General features: G+C 34.4%; 1 protein-coding gene across 7 annotated transcripts in view; it reads left to right on the top strand.

The window, feature by feature from the left end:
* LOC106869551 (IQ domain-containing protein H) overlaps positions 1 to 17,331 on the top strand; it is a 616,433-nt gene that overhangs the window by 516,865 nt on the left and 82,237 nt on the right. For 5 of the 7 annotated variants that reach the window (XM_052972133.1, XM_052972134.1, XM_052972130.1 and 2 more), the window contains 5 exons: positions 3,119 to 3,294; positions 6,687 to 6,959; positions 13,889 to 14,074; positions 14,196 to 14,316; positions 15,878 to 16,152. In XM_052972133.1, the coding sequence (XP_052828093.1) occupies positions 3,119 to 3,294; positions 6,687 to 6,959; positions 13,889 to 14,074; positions 14,196 to 14,316; positions 15,878 to 16,152 (1,031 nt within the window). The remainder of the gene's footprint in view (positions 1 to 3,118; positions 3,295 to 6,686; positions 6,960 to 13,888; positions 14,075 to 14,195; positions 14,317 to 15,877; positions 16,153 to 17,331) is intronic. The other 2 variants (XM_052972135.1, XM_052972136.1) reach the window with 2 other exon arrangements.

Raw genomic sequence — 17,331 nt, 5'->3', positions numbered from 1 at the left:
AGTTTATATTATAATAAACGTAAAGTTAATTATGGCACGTTTATAATTTTGATCCAATCAATGGAACAGCCTGCTCGTGAAATTAACGTGCAAGTGGCTGAGCGCTCCACAGACACGTGCACCCTTAATGTAGTTCTCGGGGATATTCAGCGTGACACAGTATGACAAGGCTGACCCTTTGAATTACAGGCACAACAGAAACAGAAAGTAAGAGTGAGAGAAAGTTGTGGTGGAAGAGTACAGCAGGGTTCGCCATCATCCCCTGCCAGAGCCTCGTGGAGCTTTAGGCGTTTTTGCTCAATAAACACTCACAACGCCTGTTCTGGGAATCGAAACCGTGATCTTATGACCGCGAGTCCGCTGCCCTAACCACTGGGCCATTGCACCTCCACATACACACATAGAGATACATATATATACGAATATGATATAATTGCCAACCAAGTGTGGCATTCTATACAGGACAATGCTACTGACGTTTATAGCCCCAGAAAGACATCTCTTCCAGTTACCTAATGACACACATTCTGTGTCTGATTAGTATTTATGAGGGGAGATCATCACTTCCATCTCTAGCCTTATGCGATACATACGGACTTGAATTCCTGGGTGGTTACCTGTCTTCAGCGCATGTGTTAATCACAAGCTAGTGATGAAAACTCATTCCACTTGCAAAATACTATATGCTTTTTCCAGCAACAAACTGTCGCTGATCTCAAAAAAGGAGAAATACGCTATATTAAATCTCTGAGCAAGATATAAAAAGTAGCAATACAGAATCATAACATATAATTGCCAACCAAGTGTGGCGTCCTATACAGGACAGTGCTACTGATGTTTATAGCCCCAGGAAGACATCTTTTCCAGCTGGCTAATGACACACATTCTGTATCTGATTAGTATTTGTGAGGGGCGGTCATCGCTCCCATCTCTAGCCTTACGCGATACACATGGACTTGAATTTCTGGGTGGTTACCCATGCTCAGCATGTGTTAATCTCAGCTAGTGATGAAAACTCATTCCACTCACAACATACTATATGCTTTTTCCAGCAACAAACTGTTGCTGATCTCGAAAAAGGAGAAATAATCCATTTTAAATTTTGAAATCTACCTGGCTATCCCTCCATGTGTCTGTTTATCTGTGTATCTATCTGTTTCTCCATCTGTCTATGTAACTATCTATGTATGTATATATCTTTCTGTTTCTATCTATCTGCCTATTTACTTTGTCTATCTGTCTGACTGTTGCCTGCCTGCCTTCCTGCTTTCCTGTCTGTCTGTTTCCCTCTCTTTCATTCCCTTTCCCTCTCCCTCTTTATCAGTTTGTATATCTATCAGTCCATCACAGTTTTTACTTCGTGCACCCAATGCACCAGCATTTTTAACTCACAGGCACTATCTATCCCCCTTAGTTTATTCCATTCCATTTTTATTAGAAAAATAGTTGAATGTTTACCATCTTACAATCAATTTTAAGAAACTCGTGTAATGTTTGAACAATTTTTCATGTATGAAGAATATGTAATTTCAAAGTGACAACCAGCAATGCAGTGTCAGCATATGAAGAGATCGACAGTATATCAAGGACAAAGGCAATCCTTTTGGCAAGGAGATATTGGGAGACACAATGAACAAAGTAGAAAAATTGTCAGGAAAACGAAGTAGCAGGATATGTGCATCAACATAGAATTGCAAGAGAGCAACTGTCTGAAGAATGATGTCAGCATTTTCTAACATGAGATGTTGCAAAATGTTACTTATTCTGTGCATAAAACAATAGGTCATGCTCTAGTCTATCATAAATGTTAAGCTCACTGAATTATATAATCAGGAATAAGAGTAGGAAACTAATTTTTCTGTCCCTTGTTATGAAATATTGTCTTGAGATAACACTGCATATACCAAAGGTAGCTGTAAATGGATATTGAGAAAGTGATAAAAATAAGGACTGAAGGGTCAGTGGCATTCCATCAGCACATTTCCTCTGTTCAGCAATATCATGATATAATCTGGTCATAATTTATTTTCAAGTGAAATAATCATTTTTGATAGGCAGAAGGCAAATAATTATCACGCACGCATGTGTGTGTGTGCATGTGTGGTGGGGTTAGTTGCTTATATCGACTCTGTATTTTATTTTATTGACCTTGTAAAGATGAAAGGCAAAGTTGACCATGGCAGAATTTGAAATTAGAATGTAAACAATAAAATACCACATAGCATTTTTGCTGACACGGTAATATTCGGTTAATACATCACCTTTGTTTTTAAATCTAATTTTATATATATAAAAACAAAGATAAAACCAAGTTGATGTCATATGTATAAAAATAACCTAAAGTCTATATGTTTACTTTTGAGCAATTCTGATGCCAGGGTGGTAGGTCCAGTATGTTAGCACAGTGTTCAGCCTGTGATATTAGTCACCATGTATTATTATGAAGCTGAATGCTAATGACATGTGGCTGTAACCCTAAAATGCTTGAAATTTATTGACATAAAAGAAGATGAATTTTTGTATTTTGCTACAGAATCAGAAATGGAGTGAGGGATGAGAAACATAAACAACAGACACATTTGAAAAATACTTTTGTTATTGAATACTTTTATTCTTTAATTCTAATAATTTAATTTGAGATGTGTCACTTGTTTATGTTTACCAATTATATTGTTTGTCTCATAACTGAACCAATATTTAGAGATAGTTTATTTCAAAATGTAACCATTTTTAGATATGAACTTTAGACTTTTGTAAGCTGTTGTCATGTGATGGAATGTTATTTTATCTAACTGAAGAGGCTGAACAATGCCTTGAGAAGTTACTGGCTTTATAACCAACCATACTCTGTGGTGAAGAAACATCTTCATCAGCATAAAGGCATGAAAATAATTAGAATAATTCAAATTACATAGTGCAGCAAGAAATCTGGGGCTGTATTACAAGAAAAAAAAAAAAAAAAAAGAGATTCTTTTGTTTCCCTGTGCATTGTCTTTTAGTGGCAACACCTTTTTGTCAACAATTTATTTTATTTATGCTTTTGGCATACCCTAAGTATTTAATCACAGTGCATGCATATTTGTTTGAAATTATTTCAAGCTGATGATTTTATTTTCAGATCCCAATGTTGATGTTATCTACATTTCCCCAACACATTTAACTGAAGAGGCTGAACAGTACTATGGAAAGCTCCTGGCTTTACGACCAGCCATACTCAGTGGTGATATAAACAAAATCAGTGATATGATGAAACGAGTAACATTTATAGTTCCTGAAGTTATAACACAATTTTCTGTAAGTTCTAATTACTAAATGAGATTAAAAAATATGTAGGACATGTTCAAAGAATTGTTACTGAGATAATATCAAGAAGAGGAGTTATGTTCAATGCTCCTGGCACTGAAACAATTTATACAGAGAATCTGAGATAACTGGAGAAAAGAGCTGGGTATAGTTCATTAAATATATGACATAGAACTTATATAGATGGCTTAGCACATGTGAGCTTAGAAAATGGTTTATTAAAAATGTTGACTGATTAGTGCTGTAAATATAACTTAAGTAATATAAACATAATGGATAATCCTGAGTGAAAAATTTTTGTTGATTTTGGACAAGGTAACTGTGATATAGGCAAACCAAAGAAAGTCTTGTAACCTGTGTTACTCAATACATTACACCTGCATAGCACTACTTGCAGTTTCATCTCCTATAATCAAAGATTTATCATCTCTTGCACTGGGCTAATCTGAGATGACCACGGCTAGTCTTCCTGTTAGCTTTCTATTTGAATCATATATGAGCAGCTTATGACTAAGAATTGTGGCTCATCAAAACTATTTGTAAAATTTTTAGCTTTTTTTTTCCTTTCTTTTTTTGCAATTCTTTTAGCAGTGCTTTGTGAAAGTTTCAAATTTTCAAGAGTTTCTTTAAAACTTACTACATAAGAAGCAGTTAAATATGTTCTATCTGCTAATGGAATATTTAGACTGTCTCACATCAAGGAGATGAGGTGATTGCACTATTTTCTTTTTCCACTTTCTTGTACCTTTGGCATTTAGAAGACTTAGCTAAATTATTAGCATCACATCCACCAGAAGTGAATGAAGTTGAAGGAATACATGTTAAAGTTGAATTGTCAAAGCATTTTTTTTACCATCTTTCTTGCTTGTATTTTCTGAACTTTACAAACATAATTCTTATCCAGTCCACCTAGTTACACCTAAAATTCCAGATTGCAAGATTTTTCAAATGGTTGCATCATGTCCAAATAGATTGGCAAGTTTTTCTTTAAAATTGTCAGGTGTTCTATGAAAGTGATTTGTTTTTTTAGGCTGGAAGAAATTAATCTGACTCATTCATCAATTAGGATCTTAAATTTTATATGGGGCTAATTTGTTTCCATCTTGTGAAGAGATATTGACTGCATACTGAATTTCTCTAACTTTATCTAATACAACACCCATCAGATAGCTTTAATTTTCTTGTTTATGTTCACATCTAATTAAATAAAGGATCTGTTTTAAAACTTGGTTGTTTGTTGGTATCATGCTTCAAGGCTTGTCGGCAATGTTTTTCAAAAGGCTTTCAAAAATTTCATCTGCTGGTTCATTTTTCTCTCTCAAATATATGAATTGTAAATTTTAAACTAACAAATTTTAAACCAATCTATTTTAATTTAACTTTATTATATTCCTGAAATATATGATTATTACAGTTATCATGTTATAGTATGATTATAACACTTAAAAAGGTAATTAATGAGAATTAGCACGAAAAAATTAAGCATTATATCCACAATTCAGCTCATAAAAAGTACTGTTATATATAATCCTTTTTTTCTGCATAAATAAACAAACAATAAAAATCAAGTCTAAAATAAAAAGATGTCACAGCACCAAAAATTTGAAAATAAAAACCTAATAAAATTTGGCCTCCAATGTTTCAAAACATTTACACTCTGTAAGGGATACAAATATTGATAAATCAATCTGATATTTGACATGATCATGTTTTTGATGATGTATTAATGGATAAAAGTTAATGTAAGTCATATTTCAAAACTTAAAAAACGACACACCCTCATTGACTTAATTGAGGACTATGCACTGATATGCAGTGATGAATTGTATGTGGGAAGTGTGACAGTGAGTGTGGGTATGTCTCTCCAATGTCCAGTGTATTTGTTTATGGCTAATATTGTTGTCATAGATTAGTCCCCAAGTCAATGTTGATCAAGCAGGCCTTTGACCAATTCATTAATTAATATGTCCTTTCTGTATTAACATAGTGTGGTGAGATTTGAAGGAGACTGTACTGAGTGATCACATAGAGACCTTTCATTGAAATATGGGACAATGTATGTGATGCGACTGTATCAGTATTTATGTGTATTACATTATTTGTTGTTGGTTAATCTCCAGGCTTTATTGAATAATCCTAGGATCAAATGCATTCCAGATATGAGTATCCCATCTTTTTTTAGAGTTTTTTCTTAAACACAGCATTGCAGCATTGTTTAAAGCATCCTTCCATGTATGACACAGTGGTGTTTGATTTCAAAGAGTTTGGCTGCTATTTCTTGTAGAGACAAGTGAAGTAGATTCAGTCAAAGCATGAATTACTGCTCCTCTACAATTATTATTGACTGTGCATCTAAACGCAATATTTTTGAGCTAGTAAGTAATTTCTGTGTTCATGTTTTTTTTTTGTTATACTTACCTGGACTGAATGAAAGAGATTATAACACTTAAAAAGGTAATTAATGAGAATTAGCACGAAAAATTAAGCATTATATCCACAATTCAGCTCATAAAAAGTACTGTTATATATAATCCTTTTAGGAATACTTTTGTTTATAGTATTCTGGTGTTATATATATTTTTAAGTCAAGCTCCACTGAGTGCCATGTTTGAAAAGGAACTCTAAAGAAGATGGATACTCATTGCCACCATTTATCTCTCTTACTCTGCCATCCCATCTATGCTCTGATCCCTGTTACTTGTGAGTATATTCCTGGCACTTCACCACCATCTCTTTCCTGCTCTCTCTTGCACTTTTACTGTTTCCCCTCTTTCTCTCTTTCCCTTGCTCTTCCCTCTGGCTGGGTAGCCATGTATCTCACACCTGTTTTGGCCCTCACCCTTGATCACTCTCTCTCCTTCTCTTGCTTTTTTCTCTGGCTAGGTAGTCCAGAATCTCCTTTACATCAGCACACCTGTTTCAGTCCTCTTTCTTGTTACCTCTCTCTCCCAACTGTAAAAACCATACCAAAACTGACCTCACCTGTGCTGGTACCACATAGAAAGTACCCAGTCCACTTTGTGGAGTGGTTGGTGCTAGGAAGGGCATTCAGTCATAAAAACCCTTCCAAAACGGACACAGTGATAATTTTTTATTAAAACTAGTGTTACCAATTGGTAACTTTGGAATTATAGCTTTACTTTAGTCAGATGTCTTGGTGCTTATACTAAATGATGAAATGAATTCTAATTTTCAAAAGAATATTTTTACCTTAAAATAAGACCAAATAAGTAGCAGAGGAATGGTATTTGGCAAATTTGAAAAAATAGTAATAATTTTTATGTTTATTTACCCATATTATTTTTATTTTCATCCACCCATGTTTTAATCTTCATTTACTCATACCACATTGATGTTTATTTACTCATACATCATTATTTCAGAGAAAAAAGATGTGTCTTGCATCAATGCTGAAATATAGTCCTCAGGCACTGAAACGAATAAAAAATTTAGTGAAAGGTCGTGAAGCATACATTGTTCCAGGCATGGTTTATATGGATGACATGGAAGTGGCTAAGCAATTAGACTTAGCAATTCTTGGTCCTGATCCTGAAACAGCCCAACTGTATTCTACAAAGTCAGGAGTCAAGCGAATTTTTCAGAGTTCTGAAGTAAACATGCCACCTGGAATTTTTGATATCTATACTGAAGAGCAGGTGAGTAGGTTGTTTTTGGATTCATTTTTAAGCATTTAAAAACATTTGGTGGATTTATAGGGAACTGCCATACTGATAGATGAAGAGTTGAGCATTGCTAGTTTATTGTGCGTTTCTGGCTAAGATGCTTTATCTTAATGGTTCTATCTGACTTGCAACAAATAGGTAACATAGTGAGGTTTAGTTCACTGTTGTTTTTTATGGCTGATCTCAAAAGAAACTCGTTACACAGAGGCATCTGCTCTTAAATCAATATGCTATTCAATAATAAAAGATTCCTATAGATAAAACAACCCCAACCCTATTAACATTGACTTAAAAGGTATTGTGGTGATAGGAACTCTATCACTACTATCTTTGTCATGATAAATAAAGCAGTTGGGAAATTTCATTATGGAAGTCACTTCAGATTTATTATGATCCTCTGATAATTAGCTTCATTAGCTTTATTAATTTTTTTTCAGTCTATAAAAATAGAGTTTTTCATCATTGTCATCGTCGACGTCATCATCGTCATTGTCATCGTCCGTCATCATCATCATCATCATTTAATTTCTGCTTTCCATGCTGGCATGGGTTAGATGGTTTAACTGGAACTGGCAAACTGGAGAGTTGCACCAAGATCCAGTCTGATTTGGCATGGTTTCTATGGCTAGATACCCTTCCTAACGCCAACTACTTCAAGAGGGTAATGGGTGCTTTTTATATACCACTAGTTGGGTGCTTTTGCATACCACCAGCACAGGTGTCAGTTGCATGACACTAGCATCGGCCACATCTATGATTTCACTTGGCTTGATCAGTCTTCTCAAGCATAGCATATTGCCAAAGGTCTTGGTCACTTGTCATTGCTTCCATGTGGCCCAACATTTGAAAATCATGCTTCACCACCTTGGCCTGTCTTCTTGAGTCTACTTCTTCCACAGGATCCATTCACAGTTAGAGGTCGGCATGTCTTTATACAGCTGTCCTTGTCTATACTCATCACATGACCATACCAGCACAGTTGTCTCTCTTGCACGCCATATCTGATGTCTCTTATACCCAACTTTTCTCTTGTACATGCACAATGGCATTGCACATCCAGTGAAGCATACTAGCTTCATTTCTTTCAAGCCTTTGCATGTCCTCAGCAGTTACTACCCATGTTTCACAGCCATGTAGCATGATTGTTCACACACAGGCATCATACAATCTGTCTTTCACTCTGAAGGAGAGGCCCTTAGTTACCAACAAAGGTAGGAGCTCTCTGAGCTTTGCCCAACCTATTCTTATTCAAGCGGCTATGCTTTTGGAGTATCCACCTCTGCTGCTGACTTGGTTACCTAGATAATGGAAGCTATCAACTACTACAGTAGGTATCCCCACAGGCATTTGATGGAGTCTATTTTCTGTACATTTCTAGTGTTTACTGTATTTATACACCTGCCACACATACAAAGACTATTTTCCCAGTTAACCTTCCTCTGATATTGCTGCACTTCTTATGTGTTACTAGCTTGCACTGGGTACATCTTATGGAGTTTCTACCTACACCTTTCTTACATATTGAGCAGGGCTATCTACCTGTGGGGATTTGTGATTTGTCCTCTTTCCTACTTATTATGACTTTAGTTTTTGCTAAATTAACTCTAAGGTTCTTTGATTCTAGACCTTGCTTCTACACTTAAAATTTCTTCTCTAGTTCTGGCAGTGATTTGTTTTTATTATTATAAGTGAAACAAGGGAGTGATATGGCAGAATTCCTAGCATGCCAGGCAAAATGCTTAGCAGTATTTCATTTGTCTTTCTGTTTTGATTTAAACTCTACTAAAGTCAACTTTGCTTTTCATCCTTTTGAGCTCGATAAAATAAGTATCAGTTTCACACAGGGGTCAATATAATTGACTCCTCCCCACTCTAAAACTGCTAGCCCTGTGCCAAAATTCGAAACTATTATTAAGAGTGAAATGATACACATGATAGATTGAAGTTGGGAGATGAGTTTTGGTTGTGGTACCATAATAAACAAGGTTTTAACCTTAGGCCTAACAAACTGATACCACTCACTCATTACTTGTGTAAATCTGAAATAGTTATTTTGATTAGGTAGAAACAAAATACATTTTGTGAACATGCAGTGCATGCAATGAATATATGGTTGAAATAACTTTCTTCATATATGTACATAATCTCAACTTATTGGACAAAGATAGCAGCAGAATAATGTTTTTCTGTTAATTGTGAACAAAGCAAGAGAAGAAATATATGTTTCTAATAAGCACATCAATACTTCTCACATTACAAAACTAACCTGCACAGATGAAAAAACTAAATAAAACAGCAAAATCTACCTTTGATCACCAGTAAAACACAATAAAATTATCTGATACCTGTTATTTCAACTTATTAGGTAAATTCTATTCATCTACCAGCTAAATTTCTTTATTCATTGTTAATCTTTGATTTTTACCTAACCAAATCAACAACAACAATCTGTCGCTCTAAATTATTTTTTTGTCCCTTATTGTTCGCCTAAGTGAATCAACAACTACATCTGGTAACAACTTTAGCAAAGTTGTTTGGAAAAAAAAAACATCACAAATTTTGACAAATAAACAAACACTGCCTTTTCTACTTTTATTGTTATTATTACAATTGCTGCTGTTGCTTTTGCTGTTGCACTTAATACTGCTGCTACTAATGCTACTACTAGTGCATTTGTTGCTTAGTGATTCTACTACTATTGCCATTGCTACTGCTTCTGCTACTGCTGTGACAATTGCTTTTGCTGCTGCAACTGCCTTTGATTTCTACTTCTACTGCTTCAACACCCGCTACTACTAGTGCTATTGCTGCTACTGCTACTATTACTGTTACCACTTCTGATACTGTAACTGTTGCTATTGCATTACTGCTGTTGCCACAACTACAACTACCAATATGCTATTATGATTAAAACAACAAAAAGTTATCAATCCTTCAAATCATGTTATTCCTCTGTTACTCTTCTAACACATTGTAGTCACATTATCCTTTTGGTGATTAGTATATGGTATTGCTCAGTTTGACTCCATTGCTTGGCCCTTGGTTACTTTAACAGACATACTCTGTTGCGGGCATTCAGTTCAGAACTCAAGCTTGACGCTGTCATGATTTTTCAATGCAATGCCACTATCTGCTCTTTCTCAAAATGCCAAAAATCACAAGTTAACTCACTGGACAATTTTCTCTTTTCACCACCAATATCTGTGGATTTCAAATCTAAATTCAACTCATCATGTTATTTACATGCAGTCTACACCTTCCTATTTATCTCTCAGATACAAATCTCCAACCAATCTTATCTTAATTTCACCTCAAAAGTGATGTTTTTGCATATGTAGCTTCCACTTTTCTTGTCACTCACCTATTTCAGCAGTAATGACCTTCATTTCTTCTGAAGTAAAGACGCCTTTCAACAACTTGAATGTCTCTCTCTTCTTAATGACTGTCAATGTGGTTTCCCCAAAGCCTGATCCACTGATTATCTACTCTTCTCTGTCATTCTCCTATAAGCTCTTGCCTCAGAGGAATGTGGTAAAAGCAATGTTGTTACTCTCAATACTGTCTCCTTTCTTCTCCTTTCTCTACCTTTTTTACCATTACTATAATGATTGCTACTCCTTGGAGCTACTGGGCTCATAACACCTCCATCCAGGCATTGCCATCCCACTTGTTTCTTCTCCTCTCAATACCCTTCTTGTGTCTTTGGAATTCTTTACAGCCCGTATCTTTCCCACAAATGATAGCAAGTTTCATGAAGAACATTAATGGCAACTATTTCATGAGTCTAGGAGTATTGTAGAAGCTATTCCTCCAGATCCTGCGAATAACGAAAAAAAGGTGTGAACTCAAAACTGACACACTGAAGTAGACAGTATATTTCTTGCTCTCTGTTGCCTCATTACTGCCATTGTTTTTTAAAGATAGAAAAAGAAAGTAGTGATTTTCATCTTTTCTTCTCCTTTGGTGTCACTTCAAAGTCAAAGCTATATTCAAGCAGGACCAGATTTAAACCATGGGGAGCCCACAAGTTCAGTGGGCCCCTTATACACAAGAATTAAAATCTTGGAAAATTACCAAATTTAAATCTCAAACCCCATCTATTTCATGTAACTGAATTTGATGAGTTAGCAGAGAAAGTTTAAATAAATGACTGAAAATGTTGCTTTATAGATACACTTTTCAAAATTCAGATTTCGCTTTTCACACATCCAATTGTGGTGTTTGACTTTTCTTTCATTGTGAAAAGTACAAAGAAGTGGGGGAAGAAGAGGTAAGATATTTTTCTTTTAAAGTGAGTTACAAATGTTTCAGATCGTGGAATAAGATAAAATGACAGAAAATTAAGAAAAAGAAAATAAATCACTTTTGTGGTTGTCGCTGTTCCTAAGACATGATGAATGTGTGTGTGTGTGTGTGTGTGTGTGTGTGTGTGTGAGGGGTTGGGGTGGAGACACCAACATTTAAGATGGCTTCCCTTCATTGTTTTGCAATGCGTTAAAAAAAAAAAAAAAGGGGTGGAGAATCCCGACAAAAACAGGAAATTCAAATAGCTATTTCCAACAGTCTTTTCCAACTTTCTGAACAAATCTTGCCTGAGTCACAAAATCCTCAAAAAGGCACAGTTGATAGGATATTTTGGGCCAGATAGTTGTAATGAAAGGCAAAAGACTTACAGAAACATGTCATTTTAATTTTCTATGATTTAGTTAAAGTCTGTGACAGCGCAAAGAGAAATACTTGTGAGAAATACTTTATAGATTTGGCTATCTAGATGATCAACATACACACACACATTAAGCAATATGTGTGTGTATGTGTGTGGGGGGAATTGTACTGTTTAGAAATATAATCTGAGTTGTAAGATCTACAAGTTAGACTTGGAGTACCTTATTAGATATTGGTTTCTTAAATACCTACATAGTGTCATATTTGTGGAGAAGGGAAATGCAGTTGTGTTAATATCTTTTTTTTTTTTGCTTGCTATTACGAGGGTCAACTGAAAAGTTCATAGGTTGATCAAGAGACTTTCATGGAATGTGACCAAATGAAGTTTATTTTTCAACATAATCCTCCATTGTGGCCACACACTTCTTCCATTGGTATTGTAGAGCTTGGATCTCATTGTCAAAGAAGTTTTCATCCTGCTGGACACAAAAATTAGAATGTCATCATCATTGTAAAACTGGATCCCAGTCAAATATTTCTTTCCTGTTGGGGAAGAGATGATAGTTGATGGAGCCAAATCAAGAGAATAGGGAGGGTGATCGATCAGTTCAAAGCCACAATCATGCACAACAGTCATTGAAAGGAAGGATACGTGTGCCGGAGCATTGTCCTGATGAAACAAGACCTCTTTCATCAGTTTTTCCTGGGTGTTTGATCTTGAGTGCCTTTTGCAATTATCTCAGCAAGTTGGCATAGTACTCTCTAGTGATGGTGTGACCCTTTTGAAAATAGGAAATAAATACACTGCCTTTTGTATTCCAAAAAACTGAGGCCATCACCTTCCCCGCAGATGAAATGAGCATGGCTTTCTTTGGAGCAAGGGAGAAAGAGGTGTTTCCACTGCATGTATTGTCTTTGACTCAAAGTGATGAAGCTTAGGAAACATTCAAGGAAATCATCTGGATCTGCCTGAAACAACGTTAGATTTTCTCATGCACTTTTGAACAGGTGTCAGAAGACTTGACACCCACCAAGCAGAAACCTTCATCATACAATGTTCGTTGTGCAAAGTACTCTCAACTCTCTTGTGAGGTATGCTAATAGCATTGGCTATTTGATTTATAGTCAATTGCCTGTCATTCATCATCATGTTGTGAACATGATTAATGTTTTCCTCAGTGGTTGCAGTTGTAGGATATCCAGACTTTGGGCCATCTTCAACATTCTCTCTTCCTCTCCTAAATTCAGTTGCCCACTTTTGCACTGTTGATAAAGCTGAAGAGTTATGTCCTAATGTAGCAACCATGTCAGCATGAATGTCCCTGGAGGCTAAACCCTTTTCCTGCAGGTACTTTTCAATGTTGTCAATTTTCATTATGAGTTACTTTTTAAGTTTTCTTTAAACAATCAGATGTTGGTTACCTGGAAAGAAATAATGCAGTTATTAATAGAGTTGAAATTAATGCATGCAAGAAATTTCACAACTCTAGCATCACTCCTTCATAGTCAGCCTATGAACTTTTCAGTTGAGCCTTGTAATAACATATGGGAAATGATTATGGTTACAACTAGGTATGAAACCTTGGTGATAGACTTTGCTGATCAATAGATTACTGACAGTATTGTGCTCATTTGGATATTGTTCTTTTAATTAAGTACAAACAGTATTTTTCTAGCATGTGTAATTGAGTTAACCATTGTATTTAACAGTTGTTTATTATATCATCTCAATTAGCATACCTCATGAGAGAGTTGAGAATACCTTGCACAATGAACTTGATGTGATGAAAGTTTCTTCTCAGTGGTTGCCAAGTCTTCTGACAGATATCCTGTCAGAATTTGAATACAAAATACAGAGAAATTAAACTAAAGTCATTTATTTATATGAAATACATTTCACCTGGCATTCTACCATCTCAGCTATCTTTACTGCTCATTTTTATTTAAATTTTTAGAATCGATGTTTTCAAATTTTTGATGTTTAATGTTTTTTTTTTTTTCATAGAAACAGAAAAAAAAAATCTCTGAATAAATTTCATGAGTATTTTTAGTATATTTATTATTATAATTACTATATTATTAAAACTATATATTTATAATTAAAATTTTATTCACTCCCTCTTACACATTCATTCCTAAAAAAGCAAAAATGATAAGTAAACAATTTTAAGATGATTAAAAATGCTTAAACTATTGAAGTTCCTTTCAGATCTATTAAGCATCTGTCTCTATTTCAGCTTCATGAGTCTTTGGCTCAATTAATTATTGAAAACTTTACAATAGGAAGGTGGCTTTTGAAATTTAACACAACTGTTTCTAGCAATGGTATAGCCTATTGTGATACTATGCATTTGAAATGCTTTGTTCAAATCTATAAAGAAGCAATTCGATATGGAGACAAATGGACCCATAAATGGGCTCATGTGAGTTACACATTGCATTATTTTTTGGTATTGGTTTTATATTGAATTTTTGAAGTTTTCACATAAGCATTATATGTACATGTAAACTTTTTTTTATTAAACCTTACTTTTCTTTTAAAAGGAATCTTCTTTGAATATACTTCTCAATGAACTCCCTGAGTATCTCAGACACTATGCAAATCCAGTAAATAAGTCCAGATATTGTGCCTGGGAAATATATAAAAAAGCTTTTCTTTTAAGAGGTAATTTTTCTCAATGCTATTTGTCCAGTTTATGCTATGATATTTGTAAACTTACAGTCTTCCTTTTCCATTTCATTTCTGAATTTGTAAAAAGAATTAGTTACTTAGTTACTATTTTAGCTATTAAAATAGTAATCTGGTAAAAATAGTTTGAAATGCCATTGAATATGGTAGAAATGACAAATAGTGATATTTTTGGAAGTTAGTTGAACCTGTACATATTTCTATCAAGAGAAAGAACAACTGTTACGCCTAAAGAACTTTGATGCCAATTGACTTGTTGATGTAATATAATCAAATGGTCACTCAAGTGAATTGACACAAATCTTATATTTTGGAATTATACATTCCATGATGCAGTTTGTTTTCTCTGTCACAAAATTAATATGTCTATATTTTGAATGAATAATTTAGTATCATAAAGAAAGTATTAAGTAACAAAAGTCAGATCAGTTCATTTCTGGTTTTGAATATATTAAATATTTCTTCTCTTTGAGCTTGTGAAAATAGCATTAGTTGCATATGGGAATATTTTCTATGTTTGTAGATCATCAACAAATATATTGAAATGGCTATTTGCTAAGTTCCAAGGGAAGATACCATGTGAGAAATGATAAATTTCAAGAAATCAAGTTTCTTGAAATTTGACTCCAAAAATGATCCCACATACCAGTAGTATGGATATGTTGTTGCTGTTGATTAACCTCTGTCTATTTGGTTCTGGAGGCGCAATGGCCCAGTGGTTAGGGCAGCGGACTCGTGGTCATAGGATTGCGGTTTCGATTCCCAGATTGGGCGTTGTGAGTGTTTATTGAGCGAAAACACCTAAAGCTCCACGAGGCTCCGGCAGTGATTGAACACACTTTTTATCAAATTCATTCCCTCCATGGTTATTTCATCTCTTTTTAGACATGATGCCCCCAGAACTACCTTATTTGATGTGCTCCTTTTTGAAGAATGTGATTTGAGACACAATAGGCTGCTATTTCTAGCAGATAGAGTGACCTAGTGGAAGGTCTCTTGTTAGACTGTTTGTGATATTCGGTTAGCATGTTAAGTAGAAAGTTTTTCACTGAATACCTTCTAATATGCACTGAGTGAAGAATTGGGAGCAAGACTAAATTTCTATTCCTTCTAGATTTAAAATATTTTGAAAGTGGTCTAAAACATTTTCTTCTTCGTGTGGTTTTCACAGAAGAAACCTAATATTTAATTACATTTTATTTTAGTAGTGATTTTGAAGATTTTAGCCAGGTAGTGGAATGAAGGTGTAATTCTATTACCTGAAGAGGATAAATGCTTGAGATTGAAGTTCTTAAATATAACAAAAATATAGTATCTATGTTTTCTTGATTCATAGTGGAATAGACTTTATAAACTACTATAAAGTTTGTTATGTAAGCAACTAAGCTCAAATAATATAAAAAATGAGGTTGAAGATATTTACACATTTCCTTGAGAGATTTAGCAACTTAATACTGGAAATCAAAGCAGGTAATAAATTTAGTTTCAGATAATTTTCTTTCTGTATATTTCTTCAATTAAATGTTCACCATTTCAGGAGGAATTATTGAAGCATATCCTCCCAGTGATTTCGTCACAGCAGTACAAGTAGATCTTCTGATTGCACCAAATGGAGAAACCCAAATACTGTGTACTGGAGATCAAATTATATCTCAAAACCCTTTTGATCCTTGGGGTTTATCGGTTCCACAGTGTTCAATTGAACCACCAAGAATCAATTGTGCTTGTCTCAAAATAGCCAATTCATGCAAAGGCAGGGGAATCTTGGGATATGTAACTGTAATTTTTGCTACATTCATTTGTGAACAAACGGTAAGATTTATTCTTTTATTGAATATTAAGATATTGAAGTGAAATATAAATCATAAATGTAAAATGAATTTGAGAGCTTTTGTTTGACTGGCAGAGAGAGAGAATGCATGTTCCAATAATTTGGCAAACACTTTTATAAAAGTTTTATGTCTGCATTCGCAGTTTGCTTAAAATATTTATTTTTGTATATCTATCTGAATGAGTCCTAGACTAAATATGTTATAGTACTAAGTTTCATACATCTCATACCTCAGTTTAAATTATTCTAGGATAGACATTGCCATTCATCCCTTCAGGCTTTATAAAATAGTACTGGTACTACACATAGTTCAGTGATAATGACTAAATACCTTAGAGCAAAATTTACACATGTTTCTGCCATTGTATTATGACAATTGTAAACAATACATCAGTACAATATGTACATTTGTAACAAAAAAAAAACAAAAAAACAAACAAACAAAAAAACAAACAAACAAACAAACAAAAAAACATGAATATGTTCTATAGTACATTATAGAAATAAAGCAAAACTGTTAACACACCAATGATTTATTGTGTGATGCAGTGACCTAGAAATGTGTTAAGTGTGCAAATTGGTCTATCCAGTTTATTTTGACCCTTAATGTTGGTGAATTTACAATTAGCGTGTTTGCAGATACATACTAAAAGTACACAATTGCTGATGACAGTTCCAACAAGAACTGAAAGAAGCATACATTTGTTCCCTCTTTCTCTGTCCGCACACAGAAAAATTGTTTACACTCAGTGTAAAACACATGGTTGACTAAAAAACATGGAGGTATGTTCTACAGTACTAATAGCAGTGTGTATGTGTGCGTATATTATATAATATATATATATATATATATATATATATATGTATATATACTAGCAGTATAGCCTGACCTTGCCTGGGTGTGACTTATTACGCCATCTATGATAAGTCTTGCTAGGTGAAAATCAACTAAAGAAGAAAGTCTTACAACAAAAAAACCCTTATGATGTAAATATGTTCATAATTCAAAAGACGATGAAATTAATAGAGAAAGTCTGAAGGCTGTTTTGCGTAACATTATTAAGCATATGTAAATTTCATCCATCTAATTGGCTATAGAAATGCTTGTGCAAAACAACTTTTTGCGCTGCCCTGATTATACATAGCAGGGTAATCCCTTT

The sequence above is a fragment of the Octopus bimaculoides genome, chromosome 12 (assembly GCF_001194135.2).
Source record: "Octopus bimaculoides isolate UCB-OBI-ISO-001 chromosome 12, ASM119413v2, whole genome shotgun sequence".
NCBI lineage: Eukaryota > Metazoa > Mollusca > Cephalopoda > Octopoda > Octopodidae > Octopus > Octopus bimaculoides.
The sequence above is the reverse complement of the archived record's forward strand: the minus strand, read 5'-3'. Positions and strand labels throughout refer to the sequence as shown.